The sequence below is a fragment of the Kryptolebias marmoratus genome, linkage group LG4 (assembly GCF_001649575.2).
Source record: "Kryptolebias marmoratus isolate JLee-2015 linkage group LG4, ASM164957v2, whole genome shotgun sequence".
In the NCBI taxonomy this organism is placed as follows: Eukaryota; Metazoa; Chordata; class Actinopteri; order Cyprinodontiformes; family Rivulidae; genus Kryptolebias; species Kryptolebias marmoratus.
The window spans coordinates 8,468,556-8,496,190 of record NC_051433.1 but is presented as its reverse complement, the minus strand read 5'-3'; the positions used below and the strand labels follow the sequence as shown (position 1 = coordinate 8,496,190).

General features: G+C 40.1%; 1 protein-coding gene across 2 annotated transcripts; it reads left to right on the top strand.

Moving 5' to 3' along the window:
* The first annotated feature begins 6 nt into the window (after positions 1-6).
* On the top strand, positions 7-27,078 carry LOC108231696 (guanine nucleotide-binding protein G(s) subunit alpha). Of its 2 annotated transcripts, XM_025004321.2 has the most exons (12): positions 7-1,339; positions 2,509-2,581; positions 5,978-6,032; positions 6,175-6,294; positions 11,946-12,043; positions 20,338-20,392; positions 21,088-21,161; positions 21,354-21,412; positions 21,628-21,748; positions 22,739-22,869; positions 23,178-23,245; positions 24,288-27,078. In XM_025004321.2, exons 1-12 carry the CDS (start codon positions 1,201-1,203, stop codon positions 24,432-24,434), a joined length of 1,140 nt encoding a protein of 379 aa, XP_024860089.1. In that variant the 5' UTR covers positions 7-1,200; the 3' UTR covers positions 24,435-27,078. The 2 variants fall into 2 exon arrangements, with proteins under 2 accessions (XP_024860089.1, XP_037831290.1); XM_037975362.1 differs by lacking the exons at positions 7-1,339; positions 2,509-2,581; positions 5,978-6,032; positions 6,175-6,294; positions 11,946-12,043 and adding an exon at positions 18,488-18,795.
* Positions 27,079-27,635: the final 557 nt, after the last annotated feature.

Sequence of the window (27,635 nt, the reverse complement as noted above, 5' to 3'; positions counted from 1 at the left end):
CCGATGGATGAGTGACTGAACGCACCGCGGTATGTTCGCGTCTCGCGCACATGTAACCACAGTCTGCCGCCGCACGGATTCAGAGTGGATACAGAGAGGCGAGAGACCTGACAGCGGACCGTGCTTGCGCCAGAAATAACGGAGGATTCCCCCCACCCCTCCCCTTCCCTCCCCTTCCCGCACCTACACCCCCCCAACACCCGACTATCACCTGGAGACTCTGCGCTGCGGTGAAGGACGTCCAGCCGCCTCTGCTCGGCCGGAGGACGGTCTCCGATGTGAGGAGGACGGAGAAGAAGAGGGCCCCTTCTTCTTCTTCTTCTTCTTCTTCTTCTTCTTCTTCTTCTTTAATGGGGGTCTGGTCAAACCCTCCCGAACAAGCAGCATCTCCTTAACCCGAGGAGAGGACACGGACTAAAAGCAGGATATTAATAAAGATAAGGCTGCTGCCATCCAGCGACGTCAGCCTTCCTTTAAAGAGACTAAAATGTGAGGGGGGGTGGGGGTGAGGTTTGGAAGCCCCTGGTGATTTACATGCCGTCGGTTTAAGAGAAAATAATAATTATTTTTGTCATTTCTCTCCCCCCCTCCCACCCACCTTTAATCTGATGTGTTTTGTGAAATAACACTTCTTACATTGAAAGGACTGCTGAGGGGGGTGGGGATGGGGGGGACAGGGACTGAATGGGAGACAAATCAGCCGAAGATGGGCTCCGGAGGAGACATTTGCTGAGGAAAACCTACCAACCAAAGCGTGAACATCTTATTTTATTCATCGTTTTAGTTTGTTTGTTTTTGTTTTTGTTTTAGTCTGTAGGGGAGCCTGGACTTTCATTCACGTGAGGCAGGAAATGTTCCCGTTCACTCAGAAAATCAGTGTTGATGACTTCATTGCGGATTTACAGTAAAAAGAAAAAGGAAAAAAAAAAAGGGACAAACCGAACCCCGCAGGACTCGAGCCTTGTGAGCCTGCTCCTGGAGCACCACATCCACCCATCCACCGGGACACCAGCTCCTGCCTGACATCTGTTTCATGTCACCCATTCTGAGCCAGATGTTCCTCTGGTGCTCCTGTTCAGGCATCTAGGATTGACTGATTGATTGATTTTTATTTTATTTTTTTTGTTTTTTGTTACTCTCTTCCACTTCCACCTCCACCCACCCATCCCCCTCGAACCCTACCAGTGGGTTTTTGGGAAGATGGGCTGTCTCGGGAACAGTAAGACCGAAGACCAGCGAAACGAGGAGAAGGCTCAGAGAGAGGCCAACAAGAAGATCGAGAAGCAGCTCCAAAAGGACAAGCAGATCTACCGGGCCACTCACCGGCTGCTGCTGTTAGGTAGGTGGTTTTTATTTATTTTTTTAACAGTTGCATCGTGAATATGTGCTCTGCTTTGAGGTGGTGTCTCAACGGACGGCCACCGGTCTCAGCGAAGCCGCCGCCTTCTGTGTCCGGACGCTGAATGGATGCCCCGCGCTTCTGGGGCACACGTTTATCAGGCTCCACGCTCACCTTCCTTGGGGGAATATTTATCACCCCCCCCCCCAATCAGCCGACGATCAGCTTGGCAGTTTTTTAAAAAAAATTTTAAGCTTTAACACGTGGGCACTACAGGCCAGCATCCTGTTAAACCTCGGAGTGCAAATTAGGATTACCATTAGGATTACTATCTTCCTCTTAACGCCTGTCTGGCTCGTTTTAATCTGAAACTGATCCGAGATTTGTATACACACACACACACACACACACACACACACACACACACTCCACCTCTAAAATAGCAGGCATGTGGCCCAGCTAGTGTTCAGAGTTGTTGAGGCTTTTCATTTGTAGCTTTAGGACTGTTTTTAATGCCAGAACCGGGCCTTTGGGCCTGGATGATACACCTGTCCTGGATTAGATGCTTTCAAATGAAAAAAAGAAAAATTTGGCTCCATGTTTTTTTTGATTGACTGAGCTTATTTTGTTTAAGTCCAATGCTTTAATATGCTTTCGAAGAACTGCTGTGGCTGGTTTAGGTAAAATCTGACCTAATATTTGGTGATTTAGTCCTCCGTTCTTTTAAACTAACCAATGAGAGTGGGGTCAGAAGACAAATATGAGGTGTTGGGAAATATTTCTGAAGAAAAACCAAAGTGTTGGTAGTTATTGTTCGGGGTTAAAATAGTAGGGCTGCTTTTGTAGGAGGTCATATATAAGACGTTGTAGAATACGAACTCACCATGTTCTGTTTTAGCTCGTTTCTTTGCGGTTTTACTGTCCAGCCTCCCTCTTGTTTGGAGCTGTGTAGGAACGCTCCTGCAGAAGTAGGAGAGTTTGTGACAGGACAAAGTACCTCTGTGCTGGGAAACAGAGACCCGGAGTTCAAATAACTTCATCGAGAATTAAGTCTTAACAGTCGGAGTTAAACGGGCCTCCTGGAGCCCCGCGTCCTGCGCTGATCCCGTCTGCGTTTGTTAGTTTGTTTAACTCTTCTCTGGCCTCCTCTGTTCTTGTTTACCTCTCAGGAGCCGGGGAATCTGGGAAAAGTACGATAGTCAAGCAGATGCGAATACTGCACGTGAATGGCTTCAACGCAGAGTAAGTGTCGCTGCTTCCTTTTTTTATTTATTTATTTATTTTCATTCTTCGGTTTGTCTCACATTCACTAAGTTTTGCTGGTTTTATTTTTAAGGTTTATGTTGAGATTCAGAGACATGAAATGGTTTAGTTATTAAGATATATGTTGACAAGATATCCTGATAAAGTTCAGTGGATTAATCATGCTTTCTGGAACTAAAAATTGAAGGGAATAGTTCTCCTAACACTGTCTGAAGAGTGAAATAACTTGGTCAGGACTTTAAATATACGAATCAACAAATTAATTTGGATTAAGCACCACTAGAACTACATTGGCAGAAAAAACTTTGCTATTTAGGATTTATTAATAAAATAATAAAACAATAAGTTGATCAATTCACATGTCTGCTAACTAAACATTATTTGCAGACAATTTTAATGAATAAAAACCTGATTTTTGCTTTTTAAATGACTGTTTTCTGTTTGATTAAATAATTTTCTTTTAGTTTATATCAAAACAAGCTGAATTCTACCTTTACATTTGGACATTTGTGTGTTTTTTTTCCCCCATTTGTTTTTGACAAATCAAATACTTTTAGTAAAACATATATCCAGTATATAATCAGTAATGAAAGATAACTTTACAAACATTAAACATCTGTTGAAACAAACTGCGCTCCAGCACCTCTAACATCAGTCACAGCTGTCCCTACAGGCTCCATATAAGGTCCTGAAATGGCTTTTTATGAATGTGGAACATTAATAAACTGTTTTTATTAAAGGGATATTTGATTTTAACCCTTTTTCACACTCGCTGACCCGACTGTGCAGCGAGTTAAAACTCTGTCCTGGTGTTTGGAGGCACAGAGCCGGCGAAAGCAACAGATACGGAGGTTTCCTGCTTTATAATCAGCAAGTTCTCTTGATGGAGCTGGAGGGGTTTTTTTTTAAATCATGTATTATGTAAAAACAATCAATTTCATTCATGGGGGTTGACATTTACTGTAAAAGCTCAAAGATAAATAAAAGGCAAATTAAAACACCAAAAAGCCATTTTTTGGATGAATCTTCAGTGGTATTTTTTCAGTTAAATCAGTTTGGTTTGTTCTGAACCTTCATCTTCAACCAGAAGGACGAGAAAAGTTACTTCTTTCTTAAAGGACACAATATCCCGATTATTAGAGGAAAACCCCAGAATTAATTGGCAGATACCAGCTTACTTGGTGGCTTAGGTTGCATATTTTATTTGTCTGATAAAATCAGTAATTCTGGCTCAAACTCTTGAACTTGTTGTATGTGGCAGGTTTTAATAAACCCCCCCAACCCCCCGGGGGCCTAAAACAGCCACCCTGTCTTGTGAATTTCCTCAGACTCGCTCCCAAGTTGATGCAATGGAAACCAAAGTCACATTTTTCTATTTTGGATCATCTGTTTCCTAGAAAGGCTCGTTGAGGTGGGAGTGTTATCATGTGCTTGTGTTTTTTTTTTATTTTTGGTCACATTAAACAGATCCTCCTCACAGGACCGGGCGCTCCCGACACGATGGAAGCAGCGCCTCCCCAGCTGCGTTTGTTTTTGTTTGTTTGTTTGTTTGTTTGCTCTGAAGGGGAGGGTCGGGCGCGCTGTCAAGGTTCAGAGCAGTGGAAGGTGCTGGAGAGGAAGGTGATTATGCTGAGTGAGTGATACAGGAGAGGGATAAGTGAGGAGTTCAGTCTGGTTGAGGTGAGGAGACTGGAGGGGGGACGGGGAGGACGGGGGGACCTAGTTTTGTCTCTGTGGCAGTCAGCTGAGACATTAAACCTCTCTGCCCTTTGAGGAAATAGTGGTCATGATAGTGAGTTTTGTTTTTTTGTTCACTTTGGTAATCTAAGGTAAAGTCTGGCAGCGTAGATGGTTTCCATCCTCACATAAATTATATTCAGAGATAATTTCTCCATATTTTGCTCCCTGTATTAACCAGACTCTTTGTTTTCTTCACACTCGTCTTGATCAGTCGCTCTCAGACGTTCTGACAGTTTTTCTTTAGACAGCAGCTGCTTTTTCACTCATCTTCTGTACGTCTCTTTGGGCTGCTCGTTCTTAAGAAATGAGACAAGTGGACAAGTGGAGGACAAAAGAAGAAGGGTCAAACAACAGATATTTGTGTCAGATTTGTCAGATTGACTCTTTGATTCTCCGAAAACCTCACGTTTTCAAAATCCCAAGTAACACAACTAACATAGTTTGTTTCTCGCTCCATTTCTGATTTACTCGTACTTGAGTAATCCTTTATCTGGCTTTTATTTGATAGAAATAGGGACTTTTTCTGTCTTTATTCTCTAAAGTTGAAATAATTGTGTTTGTGGAAGTGAAAATGATGTGACAGTTAAAAAAAACGTACATTTTGGCAGCACAGAATAAATGAAGTTATGTACCCTGCTTCTTGTGACATTTGTTGCTTTTAAACAATAATAATGTAAAAAGATGACCACTGGATGTGTTTTCTTTCTACGTCTTTGGTGATGCGAATAGAGAGGGAAGACGTGTTGAATCGGTTTAGGAGGCCAAATCGAAGTAAATTTCACCAAATTTGTTTCCATTTTCTAACAGCTGCATGTAAAAAAAAAAAAAAAAAAAAAAGCATGACAAAAGCATCCCGACGGGAACAACAAACCCAGTCTTTCACTGAAGTTGCTTCTGAGTGGACCGATTTTATTAGCAGTGCATCAGTAATCATAGCTTATCATAGTTGTTGGTTTTCTGTAAATCTGAGTTTGATTTAGACCTGGACAAACCTCCCAGGCTGCAGAAACTGCCTCGTCCGACGCTGATGCTCGAATTGTGTTCAACGCTTTAACGAAATGACAAAATACAAGAGCGTAAGGTTGCTTTTGTTAATACTTCCAATCAGCGCTCACATCTGTAAGGAGTTAAAAAAATGCACAACACATTATGCTCCGTGCTTTTTGTGATTAATAATTGTCATTATCAGAATTAGGCAAAGTTCTGCTGCTTTTATTTTGATTCAGCAAGTACAGAAAATTCAGGACTTGTTCTTGCTCAGCAAAATGACCGAGTGTGTGTGTGCTTCTGGAGCAGCCATAACACTGATGTCAGGTATAATTTAGCTCCAGGCTGATGAGGAGATCCAGGAGAAGTTTATTTTACGCAGCACATTTCATACTGAAACCCACTGGCACTAAGACAACAGAAACAAAACATCATTTTACACTTAGTTTGGAGTAATTATTCCCTTTCAAGCTCTTTTCTTTTGAAGAATATAAGAAACTTTGTCCGCACTTTTATTACTTTAATACAGAAGTGATCAGTTGTTCTCATTTACAACTGACCTTAATGGGTAAAATAAGATGAATTATTGTTATTTTTTGCTACAAAGATGACTAAAATCACCAATGTATTCTGTTTTGTTTCTCACAGGGAGAAAAAACAGAAAATTCACGACATTAAAAACAACATAAAAGAAGCTATAGAGGTAAGAAGTCAGTGTTTGTTGTGTTGGTGTGGAATCTGTGTTTGTGTTGTCTGAGTCGAGGCAGCCGTATTTAGTCATCATCCCGTCGTGTTTTTATTTTGTCTAATGAATGAACTTTTCTTGTTCTGCTCTGTCCTCCCAGACGATCGTGGCCGCCATGAACACCCTGACGCCTCCCTGCCAGCTGGCCTTGTCGGCAAACCAGTTCCGGGTCGATTACGTCCTGAGCCAAGTCAACCAGAAGGACTTCGACTTTCCTTCAGTAAGTCGCAGTCGGAGTTTTCCTCTTTGGGCAGATTCTTTTCCCCCCACAGGGGTAACATTTGTTTTATTCAGTTTGTAGAGTTGGCGCATGATCAGTGAGAGCCTATTTTATTAAATGGAATTCCATAATTTAAAAGAAAACCTGTGAAACATTTCTACTAAATCTTAGTTTGTTCCTGGAGCTGAATTAGCTGCAAAAATCCCACAGAGAAATATTCACATGTTTTACAAGTGCATCATTAATAGTCTTTAATTTAAAAACAAAAACAACAAAATCTTCTGGTTCTTTTACATATAAAAAAAAGGACAGATTTCTATTTTTCTTTTGGCAAGAACAAAACAAAACATGCTTATATCGTAACAACTTTATCCGCCACTTTAATTCGTCATTTATGTTAAGCAAAGTATTGCAAATTTAAAACAAATTATTTGTTATTCATATAATAACTAAATGGATGTTATGACAGAGTTAAATCTCTGAAAAACCAGTAATGATAAAATGACTTTTATTGTTAGTTTTTTTAGCTGTTTAGTTGTAGAATTTACCTTCGGTTTGTTGTATAGAAGGTAGAAAAATGGAGCTAGTTTTTGTTTTCATTGACATTACCTTATGAGATTATAGAAAAATAATAATTATGTTTTCTCTGGAATTTAAAAATTTTGATTTACAAAAAATAAACTCATGAATCTTTGGTGAAGTAACAGCTGCAGCAGATGTTCTGGTTAAATCACACGTTGCAGTTTGTAGTCCAGAATGATTATTGATTATTAGTCCAAACTACATGAGAGAAAGCTGCCATCTTTCTTGTTATTAGAAAAAAAAAACATAGGATGCTGAATTTCAGATGGTGTTGCAGCCATGTTCTAAGAGTTCATGATGATTTATTTAACTCTTCCTGTTTTTACATTAGCTTATTAATCAAATTTGCAGTTTAACCTCAGAAAGGGAAGTTATTTTTAGGGAATAATACAGTCTCTGTTGTTCTTTAACCATTAGTGAAAGTACCAGGCGTATAAATGTTGCAGAGCAGCAAATCTTCCTTCTAAATCCTTCAGGAGCTCTACTTAGTTGTGCTGTGAGCGTGTGGGGCGCCCCACTCCTTTTGTTTGCACGGCGCTGCAGTAATTAGCAGGTTTGCGTCCGCCTGGGAGGCTTTCAATTGAGTGAACCTCTCACCTGAGAGATCCACACCGCTGATTATCTGTAATAAACCTAAACGTGTCCAGAGGGACGCGGGTCCCAGGAACACACGGGGACTTGGAGGGACTTGGAGGGACTTGGAGGGACTCTCCTCTTGTTTATCCAGACATTCATTCTCTTACAAACTTGTGTCACAGATCAGTGGAAAAAGAAAAATGTTATCTAGTGTAGTTTGTTCTGCTTTTTATGTTGAAAGTAAAACACTGCAGTAATACTAAAACAGTTACTGTTTTCTCATGTCACTACATTTATTATTATTTAGCTGGTGCCAAAAAAATGAACAAGACAAGACTGAACAGTTAGTTGTTTGTCTGGGCAAATCTTTGAACTGTTAAGATGATCTAAGCAGAAGGATTCCTTCATTCTTCCTGATTTTTAAGCAAAAGTCGTAAAGATAAATCTTCCAGTTTCTTCAATCTGAGAGTTTGATGCAGGATTCTTAAAGGGATATTTAGGAGAAGATGATAAAAATAAAACTGACTCATAGTAACGGCTCTGTTTCTTTTCTTAGGTGTTTTTATTTATAATGAATTGACAAAAAGGTTGTAGATTAGTTTTAGTCCTAAATCTGTAATGCGGATGTTTTCTCACTTGCTCTTACCTTTTTTATCTGTGCTTTTTGTTATTGATTTAAAAATACATTTTTTTTAAAGATATCCTTGTTGATTTTCAGCATGTTCTCTTTTATCTGTTCTCTGAAACGCATTTACCAATGAACCTATTTACGTTTTTAAATGCTAGTAATTTCTTGTATGAATCAAGCAGCGGGACATCTTTTCCTCTGTGGAGAAACTAAATGAAAAACTAGTAAAATGGTGTACATTTTTTTCCAGACAGAGGCTAAGTTACTTCTTGTCTCTCCTGTGCTTTTCCAGCATCGTGGCCTTTTGTATAAACAGGTAGTTTTTCTCACATGTTTTGTAATTTTCAGCTGAACTTCCAGTGAAGACTTGAGCGTATTTGTATGTAAGCAAAAGGATGTTTCCTGATATTGCCTCTGTTACGTCATGGCAAATTTAACATGTTTGCCTGTTTCAAGCCGACCCTCCCCTGCCTGGGTTGTCAGTCGGTCACTGGAGTTTTTCTGTGAACCTGCGGGGTCTCGATCAGAGGGAAGACTAGCACTCATTGTGTTTTATTTGTGTTCTTATTTGATGGGTGAGGATCGGTGATGTGAATGATCAGAAGGTTTGCCTCAGGAATGATGACTGTGGTTGTTGAATATGAAGATTAGATGAGAAAACGACTCAATAGGCTCAGTTTCTCCACCTCCTCTTCAACCGTCTTTCCCACCACTTCCTGCCCCCCCCCGCCTCGCCTTTCATACTGGAAACCAGTTCAACCGGTTTGTCTCTGCCTTCAGCCGGCGAGGAAGAGACGGGGACCACGCAGAGTCACAGATAAATGTTCGTTGTCTTTTGTATCGAATCAGTCTTCCTCATAGTGACAGTAGTTATTTACAGGAGGTGTTTTTGGTAATTAATGAAACACTAAACTTTCATGAGGTCAAAAATGAATTGCTTTTGTATTCAAGCACGTATTATGGACGTTTCAGAGTTCTTTCAGGTCAAAAGGAAAACTCTGATTGGTTTTCCCTACTTAGATTTAGGTAAATCTTATAACTATGCAACACCTGCGACCTGGGAAGGAACGAGCTAGTAAAGAAATGGATGGATGGATGGATGGATGGAGGGATGGGCAGATGGATGGATGGATGAATGAATGCACAGATGGATGGATGGATGGACGGATGGATGGATGGATGGACAGATGGATGGATGGATGGATGGATGGACAGATGGATGGATGGATGGATGGATGGATGGACAGATGGATGGATGGATGGATATAAGTACACAGAAATCATCACAGTTTCTCAAACTAAGTCTGCAGTTTGTTTTACAGACGTTCCCGATCATAGAGAGAAAAATCTGCTCGCAGTCTCTCAACTATAAGCTCTAAAGGCGTAACGAGCGCGTTTTATGACATACCTCAGGTTTGAAGCCGCGAACAAAAAGTAACACGAAAAGTTGACCTGGTCGATTGATTCACTCCACCCCGTACTGAGATGGATCATCTGTCGGAGTCTTGAACTGGGCTTCAGGATTTTGTTTACATTTTGGTGTTTTTAGAAGTTGTTTTTTGGTTTGATTACACAACAAAAGGTTTGAATCTCATGTCGGACGTTGTTGCCACTGGTTAGATTGTCACATATAACTAATTTCATCCACTTTGACATGAATTTTTTTAATTTGTTACCTGTTCTTTGTACCTTTTTGTCAAATATTTGTTAAATTGCGCTCTTAAACATAGCAAGAATTAAGCGTTTATTTATTATTTATTTTTTATTTTACTGGTAATTTCATAAAGTGTCCGAAATGGTAAAAACAAACTTGCATGTAAACAAAAAAAGTTGGTTTTACGTGGATAAAAACACAAAAGTTTACAATTTCTCATTGACCAATCAACAAATCTACATGTTTTTTGGCATTTTTGTTTTTTATATTTATACTTTTTTTTGTAGTCTTCAAATTTAGGCAAACCTAATGACTTGACTTGAGTTTAATCTGAGTTATCGCGCTCATTCAGATTTGTTGTCGCGCTCATCAGCATTAAAAGCATTCCATTGCTGTGGAAAGGAATAACATCTGCTCTGGCTCTCTGACTGCAGTGCACACACATGCAAAAACAAGAAAAATAAAACATTAATAATGGATACAGATGAGTACGTGGTGCGTATACGCTCATCCTGTCATGTGTATATTTACTCTCTTGTACGCGTAGACACAAACTCGTTTCCATATAAGGGTAAGCAGCATTTACAGGCAGCAGAGATGATGCATCGGACGCAGGCCGAGTAAATGTGATTCTTATTAGCAGAAGAATAAGAATAGCTCAGTACAGCAGTAAAAATGTATCATCAGGTTTGCTATTTTTACATTCAGGTCTTCGTGTGGCGTTAACTGGCTTCAGAGGTCTACATGGATGATAAATTTCTCTCCTTCACCATCTTTGTTTCAACTCATATCTTATGTGTGCCAATATGTTTTGGCAGCCGTTATGTGGTTGTGTTGTTTGAGTTCAATTCCAACACTGATGACAAAACTTACTGGAGGTTTTAGCACAAAACTGCTGACAAGTCTTGTTTTTGATTTGAAGTTACTGTGTAAAATACAATTGTACCTAAAGAATTCCGTAATTATTGACCCGAAGGTAGCGTTTCACTGGGGTGTGACTGTTCGAGACTTAAAATTGTTTGGAAAACTGTAAGAAAATAAGTAAATTTTCCTGTGCAGTCTCACTGTATTCTCAGTGTTTGCGACCAACCAGCTAATGAGCCATGTGGCCACTTTTTGAAAACCACAGCTTATTTTCGTGTGGACGCCATGGAGAACCGTATTCTTGGCCGTGGACGTTATTCTGTTGCCCACCTTGGCCCTCAACGCCCCCACTTCGGCTCACTTTGCACCCGCCTCGGCGGCCGCCCCCATGTTTATTATTGATTATTATTGAGATGAGGACAGGCAGATTTTGACCCGTTTATAAGTGATTATTATTGATCCTAGGTGTGGATTTTAGACCTGGACACTCGGATGTTTTCTGTCAGAGGAGAGCTTCCATGCAGATGGGTCTGAGACGTCCACAATGACTTTGTGACTATATTGATTTTTCAAAATTCAAGTGACAAGACTGGAAGCCTCCTCTTTTCACGTAATTGCAAATTGGAAATTGCAAACGCTCCGAGACCTTTTGGAGGTTCCTTTAAGAACGCCGTTCACCAACTAGTTGCCAGCAGTCGCAGCACAGAGAGAAATTGTCTATTTTTTTTATTTAAGACATTCTGTCCCGCTCTTCAGATTTATGGCCCCATGGCTCATAATGGCTTATTTTTGCTCGACTGACCAATAGGAGATTGCAGAGATAGGCCTCTGTGTAGTTTCAAGCCAAGTCTTTTGTCAGTACAAAGCTCTCCATTTCTTCATGAACTCGATGAACTTGTTCTGTTTCCTGCCTCTGCCAGATCTTGCTCATCTGCTGCTCCTCTCTGAGTCGACCTTAAACTCCAAACTAAGCTGGGGAGTAGCGCTGGCTCCCGCCATCTGTCCATAAACGGCTTCACCCATTAGCACAGACAAGAAATAATAATGTAAGCTAGGGCCTGTGCTGTAACTTCTTAAATAAAAATCATCCACTCATCCTTTTCTGCCAGGTTAGAACTGAATTTTTTTTTTTTCCCCTGTCATTAGTTGCTGTATTGTGAATTATCTGTTGCCTGTGATGTCATTTCCCAAAGTCCCCTGGTTCAAATTCAGACACCTTGGATGCCGTGTTTCCAGTCAAAGCTGTCATCAAGAGCCTCGATTTTCTTACATATTGGACAGCTTTTTTTTTTTTTACATTTCCTGGTGTGGTGTGTTGCTAATCCTTCTCCAACTTTGTCCTTTCAGGAGTTTTATGACCACACGAACCTCCTCTGGCAGGACGAAGGTGTGCGGGCGTGCTGGGAACGGTCCAATGAATATCAGCTCATCGACTGCGCACAGTAGTAAGTGTAGTTCATCATTAGTTTGCTCTTATGGAGTGAAGGCAGTATAAGAAGAAATATAAGTTCCAGTATGTGATGTTTTTTTTATTGTTTTGGTCATTTCTTGGGACGCTTTGACAATTCGTTGGTAATATATTATCAGCTGACTCGTCTCTTAAAAGTTCGTGCTGCCTATTTGCAGATAAAGATGTTTTAAGGTTGCAGTTCTTTGTTAACGATTCGGTCTAATTATTATTATTATTTTTGGTCAGCCAGTTGTCTGCTTCGTCCTACATGTTGTGTTTGTGGTTACTGACGGCAAGTACTCCTTTTGTATGTTTTGTAAACCAGACAAAGCTCTCACCAAAGTTGAGACATTTTAAATTCAGTTTCAACTAAATTTGCTGTCTGGATTTTCTGTCACTTTAATCTCAGCCGAGCTTTTGTTTGTTAAATGGCACACGGTGTGTCGGGACTCGCTGACGCTTTTCCATCATGTGTTTGTTTGGAAAATAGTGGCGTCCATTTCTCTGTATGTGTGTTTATACATTGTTGGGAAAAGTTTATTTGTGTAATATTTAAAAAATTGGCTTTCCGCTGATATGACAAGTCAACCAGACTTAGCTCCAGTCACTTTTTAATTGTTTTGATTCATTCAGTCATTCACTCATAATGGATTATTTTATTTATTTAGTTTTTAATCCTCCTTCTTTTTATGGCACCAGGCAATCTGAGTCAATATTTAAAGACCTGCTTCTGTTGAAGTTTGTTTTTTTCTTACTAGAAGGGAGTTTTTTGTCTTTACTTTAAAAGATTTGTTGGGTTTCTACATAATTGAAATGAGCTAAATTGATTACCACCAAAACATATTCCCAAATTCTTCATCAGTGAGAAATCCACGCGTCGTGAATCAGTTTCATAGTCGAACAAAGAGGGTTTTATTTGTTCTTTATTCTGCTCCTCGCAGCTCGTAGTCGTTTATTTGAGTTTCCTCATGAACCAAAAGCCAAGTTAAAGACCCACGGTATAAATATTAAGATAGACGAGAAGAAAAATCCCATCTTAGTTGCGCAAAACTAAGCTCGACTTTTCAATCATCGATTCTTTTCTTGCTGTTTTTTGGCACGTCATCGCTCTGCATCTCTGTGGCAGTTTGACAATGACTTAAATGAAACCAGCTGAAATGTTTGGCAGAGAAAAGCAGTATTAGATCTCCGGAGCAGTCATTGGAGTCACAAACACTCGCTGCCCTGACGTTCGGTCACAAGCCGGAAAAAGTCAAGAGGGCCACAAAGGTCCTGAACGATTAATATGCTGAGAAACGTATCCTAATCTGGTAACTGCAGCCATTAAGTAAAACATAAGCAGAATTTGATTGTAAATGTTGTATAAGTGCTGTAAAGTAGAACACAAAAGAAAAAAGTTCCCTAAACGTTTGCAGTGTAATGAATTTACTTGGCAGCTCTGTCGTTCTGCATCTCATTGTGGGTTTGTGTTCATGACAGGTTTGTCCAAAGGTATTTAGTTCTCATTTCTGTGCTTCCACTGACGATCAGAAAGACCTTCCCTGAGAAGTGTGTGTGTGTGTGTGTGTGGAAACAAAGTTTATGGCGATCAGACTGAACAATGGACCGAAACTGAAGAAAAGGGCTGAAATGAAGACGGAAGCTTCCTCCGCTTTGAAGGATTTCTCATTTCCTACTTTCCTTTCTCACATCTCTCCTTTCCTCTCACCTCCTCCTCCTCCTCCTCCTCCCCTCCCCCCCTCCCAGCAGCTCCAGTGTTATGGATCAGATGCTGGGCTGGGTGGCCAGACCGGAAGTGCTCCCCTCCCCCCTCGGTGTGCTTATGTAAACGGAGAAGCAGAGAAAAAGAGAGGGAAGAGCTATTTTTAACGCGGGCAGGCTGCAGAAGGAGAAAGAATGAGCGAGTGTGCTAGGAGAGATACAACTTCAGCATTATTGATGAAGGTTGTTAGCATTAAATGGAAATGTCAACCCTGAATCAGCGCGGGAGGAAATCAGGCCCACCCCACACACCCCCTCACCTCTTCCCATTTAATTTTTCTTTAAAGAATCAATTACATCATCCACTTCAGGCCATGATAAAAATCAGAAAAAAGAGGAAGATGTTGTTGGCGGCTGCCGTGACGCTTTGTAGTCTTTGTGCGACGAAGAGGAAGTCAAGCGAAGCTTCCCCGGCTGCCTTTTTTTGCTCAGTCATGCTCCTTCGCGATGCCGCTGTTGATTTTTTTAGCAGCACTTTGTCGCTGCCCTTGATTTCACGAGGATGTGTCGAGTTCGGTCGCCGTCTCTCCAGGCAGCTCGCGTCCAAGGTCCGAGCAGCGCCGCAGAGAACGAGGCCTGTTCGTTGGTTCCTGTGCATTATTACACATCCCCCCCAAAAATTAAATCCACCATTTACTGCGGCGTGACGAAGTTTATCTACATCTTTACAAACCAAAAGTTTGACAACTGGGAACAGAAATTCAGTTTTATAGGTTTTTGTGAAAATGATTTCTGTGTCCTTATCGATAAGAAGTGAAGAACTTGTCTCCTGCTGTGGAGCGATATAAAGGCAATTCTGTCCGAAATTACAAAATAAATGAATCATTAATCATAATTAGAATATTCCACAGAATAAACACAAACAACAACAGCAGAACGTGTTTTTGTTTCAGACTTCTTCAGTCTTGTCGTCACAGCGAGATGTCAGGACATGAAGTGGACCAAAGTTTTATTTGGGGCTAAACCTCTAATAAAACCTCCATTATGTAGGTGTTTTTCCAGCTAGTTTTTAGTCTCACTGAAGAGATAAACTTGTCTTATTCAGTGAGTTTGATGGCGTTAGTCTTCCCGTCCGTCTCCAAACAGATACCAAATCATTCCTTGAATAGAGAAAAGGAAGAACGTTTGCAGCTGGAGTCAAACACAAAGACAGAAAATAAATGCAAAGACGCAGGCTAAATGAGCTTGTAGAAAAATAAAAATCAAATAAAATCAAACAGGCCGATCAGGAGACACTGAGACTCCTCGTAGGAAGGCAGTGAAAAAGAGGCTGATCGTAAGAAGATCATTAAATCTTTGCTGCTTCATGAGGAATCTGTTATTTTACTGCAGATTGGTGACATTACTTCATTTAGATGAACTTTATAACAGAGCAAAGAGTCATTTATGATGCTGCGATCTGCAACGGGACACATTGCATCCATTTTTTGTTGCTTAACACAAATACAGAGAACATTCTTCAGTCTTAGTTTTATTCATTCTTTTAATCTGACTGTAATATATCAATTTATTCTGATTTAAAGGTACTTAGAATAAAAAAATAAATAAAAAAACTGTTGTTTTTAAGTGGCATGCTGTTTTTTTGTCAATTACATGCACAGTGAAGTCACTGAAGAACTACGATGAAAACTTTTTAAAGTATTTTAATTAATATCTCATTAAAAAGAAACCATCATCAAGTTGTTTTAAACAAGCACTTTTTTTGCTCCCATCAGCACCGCCTTGGAAAGTATTCGACCTCCAAGCCCAAATCTGTTAAAGAAAAGTTTATTTTGGCGATTAAACAAGTTTAAATGTTCTGTTTTAAGCTGCTGTTTAGGAAAGAATAAGGATATGTAAAAGCTCACAGGCCAGCTGCGTTCATCATCTGTTAATTCGTCAACCTCTCGTGTCACTGACGGTTCGTGTTACTCGTCGGAGGCAGAAAAGGTTCGGATTGTGACTCGACCTGAGGTCAGAGCAAGGAGCAGGAGGGAAACTCGTTGCTGTGGGGCCGATGATGTTTAGAGGACGAGGCAGGCTACTCTGGGAAACCTTTCATTCCTTATTTTGTTTTTTTCTTTCTGTTCGACTTTAACAAACTTTATCCTCTCTTTTTCTTTCACTACAGCGTTCTTTTTCTCCTTTATTGGTTTTCTTTCCCACTTTTCCTCTTGTAGTTGTAGTTTTCGTTACATTTCTTTTTTCTCGTTGTTTTTCTGCGTCCTTGTCTCTTTTATTCCTTTTTTTGTGCTTCACTCTCCCCTCTCTTTATTATAGATGTAAAATGTTGGTTGTTTTTTGTTGTTTTCTTGTTTTTCTCCTCCGTCCTGCGCTGCCTCGAACCCCCTCCATTCCCAGCGTTGCTCCGTCTGTATCTCTTTGTTCCTCGCCGTCTTCCTCCCCCCTTCCTCCCCCCTCCTCCTCCCCCCTCCATCGCTCCTTCTTTTCCTTCTTCCTTGTCATTCTTTCTCTTTCCTCCTCGCTCTCTGTCTGCCTCTCCCTCTTTCTGGCCCCTCTCCAGCAGCACAAGATTTGAGCCGATTGTCTATTTATAGCGCCTGTGGTTCTGTCGCCATGACAACCAAGCTGGAGGCCAGGGCGCCAGGGAGCTATTTTTGGAGCAGCGCTGTAATGTCAGACACAGCCTTCTCTCTCCTTTCTTTCCTCCTCTTCCTCCAGCTCGCTCTCTCAGGATACGGGGTGTGCGTGTGTGTGTGAGCCCTCAGTTCTGTCGGCTCACAGACCGAAGCGCCAGCGTACAGAGAGGCAGTAGAACCGCCGGGTCGCTCTGCTTGGCGGGCCGCGTTGAGCTTCCTCCTCTGGAGGAAACTCTTTTCTGAGCCGACTCAGTGATTTGGAGTTTTGTCCTTTGCAGTGATTGATTTTGTCCTGCTTGTACAGTTTCTTCTATTTGAAACACAACTCATCTGTTTTAATCTGCATTTATCTGTACATATCCTGAATTAATACATATAACATACAAGAAATTATATTGATAGTAGTGATTAATTTGTTAAATCATTTTATTTAAATTTAGTTAAAAACTTAGCAGATTTACCTTTATTTTATCTGGGCTTTTAGATTGACAAAAAACATTTTAATTCTTTGTTTGTTTAGTTTTGTTGCACACATTAAATAATCACAGCAGAAAACAAAAACAGACAGGAATTACCCTTCAGTACGGAGGTAAATGTAAAACAAAAACTGTTTCAGAGAGCTGTCTTGTTTGCACAAATGTATAAAATAATTCTGATTATCAGCAGTTTTCGGTAATGACTTGTAGGATTGTTGAAAACTTTGAAGTTGTAGATGGATACGAGCAGATGTGGAAGGAGGTGCTTTTTAGGGACAAAGTCCTGCCCACTAACTTGTGTATGTATGTATATATAGGTGTGTGTGTGTGTGTGTGTGTGTGCGTGTGTGTCGTACAGCCGAACTGCGGAGCAGCCTGGATCCAGCGCAGAGTTTTCCAGATGTTTTGAGTTTGTTTCAGAAACTCTGGTTTTCATCTGCAAGTCAAAATTCACGATTATGAAATAGTTCTTTTTATATGATCTTATATAAAAAAAGAGGAATCAAAACAAATAAGTATTTTATAAAACTTACTAAGGATTTCTCATTGGAGTTTGGTTTTGTGTATCTGAATAAAACTAAAATTTGAATTCATCATGATTAGTATGTAGCTGTTCTTGTGCATGTCAGAGGTGGAACTCTGAGTATCTTAACCCCAGGTAGAGTTTATAATCTGAGTTATCTTCTGTTGTTATTCTGCTGTTTTAACCAGATGGATGGATTATAGGATTGTTCTGAGTTTTGTTGAAACAGAGCAGTAAAATTATTGGTGTTTCTCCTTCAGGATCTCAGTGGGGTTATAATAAAAAGTTCCCCTGTTGCTTCTGTACAGAGCAAGAAAACACATTTAAAACATGCTGATTTTTATAATAGTCTTGAAAATTTATTTGCAGTGTTTTTTGTCATCACCTTAAGTAAGGTAAATAAAAAGAAAAAGTACACAAAAATGTTGTAGTTTTACTTTTTGATTTGTTTTATTTAATTACCACAAACCAATCCGAGTGGATTTTACCAGTTTTATTTTTCTTAGTCTAAATTCATTTTTGTCTTAACATTGACAGTTTTATCCAAAAGCACTTTTATTGTATTTTATTTTTAAGAAACAGCAATAAAAACAAGAATCTGTATGAAAGGAAATGAGAGAATGGAACGTTTTTAAAAATGGTTTGAAAACTTCATTCGCATTTTTGCTTTTTCGTGAAATTTCCTTTTGCAGCCGCTGCGCCTCCCAGTCAGCCAGAGCGACTTTATCTTTTCTTGTAAATACACGTCTATTTCCAGTCCCCAGACAAGTGTCCTGTGTGGGTTTCCACGGTTTCGTCGGGCCTGTCTGCCACCCCAGAATAACCCTGGCAGGTTAAACATAACACGGCAGAGCTCTCTGTTACCGGGGCAGCCTCTGTTCTTCAGTTGCACTCACTCGGCGCGGTTATTATTGGCGCTTCTCCTATTAATAGGCAGAACTGCTAAAAACTGAGGCGTGTGTTTGCGCGGGGCGTGTCAACGCCTCAGACCAGAGCCGGAGATAAACACGAGCTTGGCCTCGGCAGATGTCGGCGGCAGCCATGTTAACTCTGTCAGCGTTAGAGCTGCTGCTTTCGGCCTCCGTCACATGATCCAGGTTATTTATGGGTTTGTTTTTTTTTCTTTTTTGGGAGATGGAGTTAGAGCCAAGCCACCTCACATCCACAGCGTCTGAGGGCTGTGGGTGTGCTGGCCCAGCCGAGGCTCTGAGCCACTCAGTCCCTGCAGAGAGCCGATGGTACCTAGCTGGTTGGCTGTGTGTGTGTGTGTGTGTGTGTGTGTGTGTGTGTTTTACTGCCAGTATCCGTGTGCGTTTAGCAGAAACATGCACACGGATTCTTTCTCGTCCCGAGCTCCTGCTGCCGGTCCGTTCGCCTGTCCGGTTCTTCAGCCCCTCTGGTCCTCTCGGTGTGTTACCTTCAGCGCTCCTGTCACATTTCACCCCTGCCTGCCACATTCCTGCTTATCTCAGAGGAGCTACAGACCGCCGTCCTGAGTCAGAACAGACCTGCAAGCACAACCAAACAGGCTGAGAAGTCTGTTTTATGCAAATAAGAACGTCGATTAGAAGTGATTAACCTCTCTGTGAATCCTTGCAGGATTTTGTTTCTTATATTATTTAAAACATAAACTTCTCTTACCTCTTGCATAAATCTACCTGCTGTTAAAGATTTCGTTTTTTTGGGGGTCTTCTAGAAGAGTTTTTATGGCTTTACTGTTTGGTAAATGCACATTTCTGTTTTTATACTAACATCCTAGCTCAGGTATCTTTAAAACTAATCTGTAAAAATCCAACTCTGATTGTTGATAAATTAGTTAAAAGTGCAAATCCGGCATTTTGTTTTCCAAATTAGCCACAAAATAAACATCATGTTAATAATGCCTTTCGTGGTGATTTTGGTAAATAATGGAAGAAAAGTATAAAAACAGGGCATTTCAGCCAGTACAGGAACAGTGTTTTAAACTATTGTTTTTGTGGTCATAAATCCAGACGACACACTGAAGATCAACAACACAAAGAGCACACCAGGGCCTCCTTTTTCTTTTCTTTTTATCACTAAAATACTAAAGAAGCTCTGTCAGTATAATTATATCCATTTTAACTCTCCTTAACCCCCCGGACTTTTTATTATTCGATCAGGTCTACTAACAGAAGAGTGTGTGAGGTTAAAGCTGTTGTTTTAACAGGCTTCGCTCCGCAGACGTTTGTAAAATTAAAAATTAATCGGTATTTTTATCCTGTTTTTCGTGGAAGTCGTCATCAGTTTAGGAAGTTCTGTGTTTCTAGACGAGTCATAAAACACTAAAATGTTCATGCTACCTTTTTAAGAAGTTTTGCTGTGTTGTTTTTTGGGCGTTTGTGACGAAAAAGCATCTTGAACGTTTCCTCCCAGAGCATCAGAGCTGACCTCAGTTCAGCCCTGGGTCTGTGGACCCGACCCCGTGCAGCAAACACTTGGAGCAGGTGACTCTGATACAGTCCTCCTGAAAACACCGGGGCGACACACACACACACGTTGAAAAGCAGCACTTCTCTCAGCCTGTTTAGCAGAACAATCACGGTGCCTTTGGGTGGGCAGGCTGCAGATCTGAGCACACTGTGGGTCTGCACACCCACACACCCACACACACACACACACACACACACACACACACACTCCTCCGACTGTACTCCTGTACTAGCAGCTCCATTGACGAGGCTCCTCCGGTCTGACAGAGCTAACGGCTGCTGGTGACTCAGATCTCACAGCGAGCTCAGACCTACGCCCCCTTGTGGCGGCCCGGGGACTCCTGTCCGACATCTTTCTCCTGCTGTGCACGCAGTTTGTAACTGTTGCTGGAAACTGAGCATTTGAGAGAAAACCTTTTTTGCTAAAAAAACATGATTTAATGTTGTTTTTTTTCTGTACCAGTAGCTGAGATCTGAGTGTTTTTCTGTTCTGTTCGCAGCTTCTTAGACAGGATCGATGTTGTCAGGCAGAACGACTACACACCCACTGATCAGGTAAGGCTTTCAACAAAAACAGACATTTTTCACACTGATATCACCACTTTAAAGAAACTCAAATAAAAGATAAAGCAAATAATGTCAGAATTACAAGAAACCGGCTCAGTTTCTGGTTATTGATATAGTACACCGTCATGACTCACGTCTCCATCAGTTCTGTTTATTTGGAGGAGCCAACTGCAAATGTTGAAATGAAAAGAGCTTTTATTTGTCCTATTTTTATTGTGTGGGGCTGAATAACACAAAAAACACTTTTTTTAAAAGAAACAAACTACTCAGAATAGAACTGATCTTGGGTGTAGCGCAAAGATTTATTCACTTATATTTTAATCATCTGCTTCTAGAGCGTTTGTGGACTTCGTCACATTTAGTTGTGAACGAGTCAAATTTCTCTTCCTTGGTTCATCCATCCTGTGGAGTTTTGCAAATTTTCCCTTTTGTCATCTGTTTATTTCTCTCAAAAAGTGCAAAAAGTGCACAGAATGTGTGTAAACTGAAGAACTTCAGCCTAATCTTAAATTAGATGTTTGAACAGTGGACATGGAGACTTTTCTAAACCCACACAGTGAAAATCTAAGTCAGTCCTTCTGAAATAAATAAAAGCTGTGACCTCTGGTTTTAAAAGAAAGAGAAGAACTTTTATTTTTCTGTTTGCTCCAACATTCATTTCCACTTTTCTGTCTGTGTTTCAGGACCTGTTGAGATGCAGAGTACTGACATCTGGGATCTTTGAGACAAGTTTTCAAATAGACAAAGTTAATTTCCAGTGAGTTACAAACTTTCTTTATCAGAGTTGAATAACGGTCACAAAAACAACAAAGTTGTCAACAAGCAGAAACTTATGCACAGCTTGTTTAGTAACTGCAGAAGATCAATCTTATTTATCGGCTGAAGTTTCTATTGTATTTATTCTGCTTTCGTTGTGTAAATCAAACTTTTTACTTCCTGTTTCTCACAGTATGTTCGACGTTGGAGGCCAGAGGGACGAACGCCGAAAATGGATCCAGTGTTTCAACGGTTCGACATTATTTCCCCGTTATAATGAAAGGATTAGAGACTTTTTATGAACTTTATCTTAAATTAGTAATCATAATTACCGCAGTTTAATGTTGTGTGCAGCAGCTGGTATCTGGTTTTCTGTCTAAATGTCTTTTTGAAATCAGCGTGAAGTACAGGAAGATGTCTTTTGACCGTTTTGTGACGGTTTCCTGCTCTGTGTGTGTTTGGTCCAGATGTGACGGCCATCATCTTCGTGGTGGCGAGTAGCAGCTACAACATGGTGATCAGAGAAGACAATCAGACTAACAGACTACAGGAAGCCCTCAATCTTTTCAAGAACATTTGGAACAACAGGTCAGCAAAACCTGGGGTTCTTTGTACATCACTAGAATTTATTTTGTTTGTTTGTTTCAAGCTGGGGGTTGAGCTTTCCCTATAAACCACTTCTCATTTCACAAATAATGACGTCCTAATAACTGATTATCTATAAACAGTTTGATCTATGTAGTCCTTTTAAAGACGTCATCACAAAATACACATTGCCATCTTGGAGGGCACATTTTGGATTTGCTCCCTGGTTTGCCGGTAATCGATAAAAGCTCTTTTCGTCTCTTTTTTCTTGACTTTCACTGTATATATTTGCCCTGAAACTTGGAGTTGTGTATTGATAAAAGGTTTTGTAGCATTATACGAGTTGTCCTCCAACATGGCCGCCCCGGACATTTGCTGACGTCAAATAAAACGGCTCTATGAAAACAGAATTGCTTGTTGCCCTGTCGTAGAAAGAGTTATTTTAAAAGTGCAACTTTTTTTTTTGTTTTATAAATTAAAATGTGTTCATTGTTTTCTCTAAGTGCTACAACATATGTGAACAAATGCATCTTTAATTAAAACCTTATTTTCTAATGTTTAAAGTACAATGTTTGACAGGCTGTTCTCCTGTACGTATGGAAGTAAATGTACATTTTTGATATATTTAACGTAATGTTCCTGTTTCGAGGAGTAAACATTAACTGAATTCTGAGGCTTTTGGTAACTCTTCTCATCATCTCAAACATTAAGATTAGTCTAATTATTACTCGTCAAACAAAAGCAGTGCAGTAAAACTCAGGAGGTAGTCCCGTCTCTGTTTGTCCAGTCAAGAAAAACAAAAAAGACCAGAGATTCATGCTGATTGTCAGACGGCAGCAGAGTGGAAAGATCTCCATGAACAGAAAATATTCCCCTTTTCCTGATCCAAGGTTTCTCATAGAACCCGGGGGACCCTCAGCCTGGTTACATGTTTTGAATTGTAAACTAGCATTTAAGAGACTTTGCAGTAATTTAGTAAATCTCCCTCCACAGGTGGCTACGGACCATTTCAGTCATCCTCTTCCTGAACAAACAGGACCTACTCGCTGAGAAGGTTCTGGCAGGAAAGTCCAAAATCGAGGAGTATTTCCCGGAGTTCGCCCGCTACACTACACCCGATGATGGTAAGTAAGATGTCTGCCCCGATGAAGGCAGCTGGACGTTGTTCTTCTGAACTTCGTCTCTCATTTAAAAACCTTTCATCTCATCTAAAACGTCAATGCATCTCTGACATAAGCAACAAATGATCTATTTTTATTCTAATATAGGAATTTAAGGCTACATGCTCTTATGTATGTTTTATTTTGGCATGTTTGGCTCTGAGATACCACAACATCCCACAGATTTAATTGCTCCAAAGGGAATGTTTTTTATGTTTAATGCATTTTAAGCTGACAAATCCAACCCGCCGGGTGTGTTCTGTGTTCAACAGCAATCCCAGAGCCGGGTGAAGATCCCCGGGTGACCAGGGCGAAGTACTTCATACGGGACGAGTTTCTGGTGTGTACAAAGCACAAATTCAAACAGGTGAAGCTTGTTTTACCTGTTTGAATTTGGTCAGTTTTCTTTGGGATTCATTTATTTTCTTCTCTGCTTGTATAATTATAGTTTTCAGGTCTCCTGAACAGCAGAGCGGAGACCCATCAGATCAGATTAAGATTTATTTTATTTCATTTTATTTAATAAATCATAATGGGACCATATAAAAACCACAATACATTTTCTTCATAACAACACCAGGCTTCAGGGTCTTCCTCTTTTCTTTTTTTAAATAAAACTTAAAGGCTTTTCAGGTTTATTTTTGTAGAGAATGACTATTTTTTTCTTGGATCCACCAATTTATTATTATTATTATTTTTACACATAAAATATGAACATGCATTAAGGTAAATTTCCTTAAGTAGATGAAGGAAAAATTATATTCATTGTAGTATTTTTACTTTTGCAAATTCTTTATTTAGAAACTTACAAGTTTATAGAAATAGAAAAGTCTAATAAAGGGGATAAATTATTATTTCTTTTATTGTTTGGCTGTTTTAACAGTTAATGTCAGATGAGTATATAGCCAGAAAACAAAAAATAACGTAGATAAAGAAATGACAACTACTCCCTGTTTTTAAGGAATAAGTTTAGAAGCTGCAATAGGATGAAATGTCTAAAGCTAGAAAGGCACAAACAGCTTGAATACCAGCGCCTTATTTCACAATTTAACAACAAAACATGTAATTTAAACATGACATCCTTCAGTTAATTGTTTATAAAGTGTTTGTTGATTTTTGTGGTCCTGCTTGACTTAAAGTAAACGGCACCACCTCAGCAGAGAAGAAGTGACTCTGAGGTCAACTGGACCAGTAACCGATGAATAAATGGTTTCTTAAAAGTCAAAAGTAAAAGATTTGGGAAGGTGAATGAGGCAGATGAGCAGTGAAGGAGCGGCGGGAGGTTTTAGCTCTTCATTCAAACAGAACTGACTCTGAAAACGATGAAAACGTTGCTCGACTCCAGCTGCTGCTCACGTCTCACGTCTGGGTCTGTTTTCCAGAGGATCAGCACAGCCAGCGGCGACGGACGCCATTACTGTTACCCACACTTCACCTGCGCAGTCGACACGGAGAACATCCGTCGCGTCTTCAATGACTGTCGGGACATCATCCAGCGGATGCACCTACGGCAGTACGAGCTCTTGTGATGTGCGGCGGCGTCACTCCTCCTTATTTACCCGTCCAGCCCTTTCACCCCCACCAGTTAGCCAATCACCCCTCCACCTTTACAAGCGAGCGACTGAGCGCCTGCCCTCCTGCCCTCCCCTCCACCTCCAAACAACTTCTCCTGCTAGAAACAAAAATAAAAGTTGACTTTTTTTCTTCTTCTTCTTCTTCTTTCATCAAAAATGGAAACTCAGCTTCATCAGAGACGGTCTGAACTGGCTCTTTGACCCGAGGACGAGGGTGGAGACTGGCACCCTGACTTTAGCTCTCTGTTAAATAAATGAACACACACTCACAGGTACACACGCACACACTACATAAGAAAACTTTTATTATAAACTCATAATCACTGAACAACCTCGTGCTGCTGCTCCGAGCGTCGGCGGGAGTTTCTTCACCGCGTGCTGAGGACAAGCAGAGGACGATGGGCGCAGACGGTGGCAAGCTGAACCAGAAGAGGGCTGTTAGCTTCTTTCTTTCTTTTTTTTTTTTTTTTTTTGACAGACTAACTGATTAATACCCGGTCTGTGAACGTGAGGCGAAGCCACACAACTCGCATGAACTGCTCCTCAAGAAATCAGTGGAGGAAGGGTGGCAGAAAACAAATAAACAAACAAAAAAAATATCATACCATGCATAGAATTATGCATACCAGTGAACTTCATGCAGTGCAAAAAAAAAAATCAAGCTATATATATAGATATTTATATATATGTGTGTATATAAATATGTATATATATATAAATATATATAAATATTATATATTCCTGTAATAACACAATTCAACTTTTAAGTTTTTGTTAGTTTTTACCCCATGTTGTGTGTTTATGTACACCGTGTGTGTGAGAGATCTGCCTTTGTGCACCATTAACACCCCCCCCCCCAACACACACACATACACACACACACTATACATCGTTGTTCCCCTTTTGTCCCTGCTGCTATTTGACAACTAATCATGGAAAATAAAGGAGAGGTTTTATTTATTAAGGAAAACCCCGAAACAAATGGAGAGTGTGACGTTACAGACTTCCAGAGACTGGTTTAACTGGGAGCACACACACACACACACACACACACACACTCAGCCTCCTCATCCTTCCTCTCTCTCCTGTCGTCTTGTTCTCTCACCTCCTGGCTTTTAGGTCCGTCTGTCTTTTTATTTACTGCTGGACTATTATTCTTGTACAGACTGTAAAATGTATTATTTTGTACAACTTTATTGAAGAAAAGAAAACAACTTGTAGGAGATCCCTGTGCCTTGATCACGACTGTACGTGTGGAAAAGAAAAACAACAACAACAACAACCGAGCTAAAATGTAAGTTATGTTTCTGCGCCACCTCGCCCCCACCCGCCCCGGAGGCCTTTTTGCCTGTTGTTTGGTTACTTTTCTTTCTTTTTTTTTCCACATTTGTTTGTTCATTAATTCATTTGTTTTGCTTTGACTCTCCTCTGGTTTATATAACAGGAATTTAAAAAAAAGAAAAGGAAAGAGAATCAGACACACCCTTTATGCTGTGTAGTAAAGAAATATTGAACGCTAACACAACCGAATATATATAAAATATATTTCAAGTTTTATATTTTATATATATATGTATTGTATCCTCATCCTGTCTGTCCTGTGAGCTGACGAACGACTTTTTTTTTCTCTTCATCGTTGACGCCTGCAAACGTTTTCCGAAGGTTCTGGGTGCAAAGTGGTGGGTGGGAATGGTTTTAATTTAATTATTTTTAATATTTTTTTTTAAACTTTAGCTTCAGCTACAGAACAGGGACATTCCCAGTTGCAAAACATTGCCTTTTTTTTACATAAACAATTTTTTTGGTTAATTTCCAGACTCTTCATGTGTCGCCTGCACTCAGCCATCAGTTTAGGAAACAACAAACTTGCAATAAAGCCTAACATGATGAAGGTAATTATTATTATTATTTAGGGTCTTATAGTTTACATTAATTAGGGTGAACTGTTGTCATCTTTATTGAAGTTTTTATTTCTATAAAAGAACATAAACTTAGATGAAAAAAGGTGGCATTTAAACTTAAATATGTCAGATAAAACCCAAATAGCTGTGTCTTTGCAGCACCCATCACAGCTTTAATCACTAAAATCATGTTCCAATCCATCACTTTGCACGAGGTGTTTTTTCTTTCTTTTCTAAGAAGCATAATGAAGCCGTTTGGACAGAAACATCCACCGTCTGGATGAGGGTCTCCTGCTCCTCCAGCTGACTTTCATCAGGAGTTTTTATGAGTGATACGATGCCCCTCCCATCTGTTTTCTAAAGACGTTAGCTGAATGTTTCCCCGAGTCTCAGAGTTGGATTGTTTTATGGTGTTTTAGAATTATAACATTCAAACTTTAATTTTTTTGTACTCATTTTCTTCAGCATTCCTGACCCTCAACCTCGTGCCTTAATTCTCCAGATCTGCGGCAGAAAAAAATGTAAAAAAGAAAAGAATATATATTGTTTTGATATCAACATTCCCACACCTGTGTTGGGATTCTCACCCAAGCTGCGCTCAGGTGTGAGTGAGTTTAATTTTAGCTCAGCAAGAAAGAAAAACAACATCTAAGTTTTTCTCTTTTTGTTGGTTTTGACATAAAACCTTTTCAGCATCAGTGATTGTTTAAATTTAATCATTTCAGTATGTTTCTCACAAACAGGATGCTGGTAGATATGATTGAGTTACGACAACAGTGGATTGCACAAAGAGCCCTCTGAACACATCGGTAGAAGATTAAGGAGGCAAAAGAATGATCCTATTTTATTTGTTGGAGCCACATGAATGTGAGGTGAAGCTGGTTGACTGATGGGAAGGATAGGAAGGCTTCAACAAGGTTGGATTTGTTTTAAAAAAGATTGTGCTCAGACGGTGAGTGAAGCCGAGCTTGGAGCTGCATCGTCCAGTAAACCTGCACAAAGACACCACCTGCAGTACGTAGATGTTTGTAGGTACAGACCTTCACCTGAGGCCCCGGGACGGATCAGGAGCCGGTCACATGACAACCCAGGCCTCCGACCTTCGATTGTGGGGTTCATTATCATGATTATTCTAAAACTTGTGATTGCAGTTTTTTAGTTTTTTTTCAGTGTTTGACACAACTGCAACTTTCCTAAATGATCTTATTTTGTTAAATAATTATCAGTTTGTCCAAGAGCATTAATTTTATAAAAG

What these genes read in the sequence shown, in the direction of transcription:
- LOC108231696 (XM_025004321.2), top strand. Translation starts at nt 1,201, where the DNA reads ATGGGCTGTCTCGGGAACAGTAAGACCGAAGACCAGCGAAACGAGGAG. An exon ending in GTGAATGGCTTCAACGCAGA is followed by an intron (nt 2,582 to 5,977) that starts GTAAGTGTCGCT and finishes TGTTTCTCACAG; the next exon opens with GGAGAAAAAACAGAAAATTC. An exon ending in TCATACGGGACGAGTTTCTG is followed by an intron (nt 23,246 to 24,287) that starts GTGTGTACAAAG and finishes TCTGTTTTCCAG; the next exon opens with AGGATCAGCACAGCCAGCGG.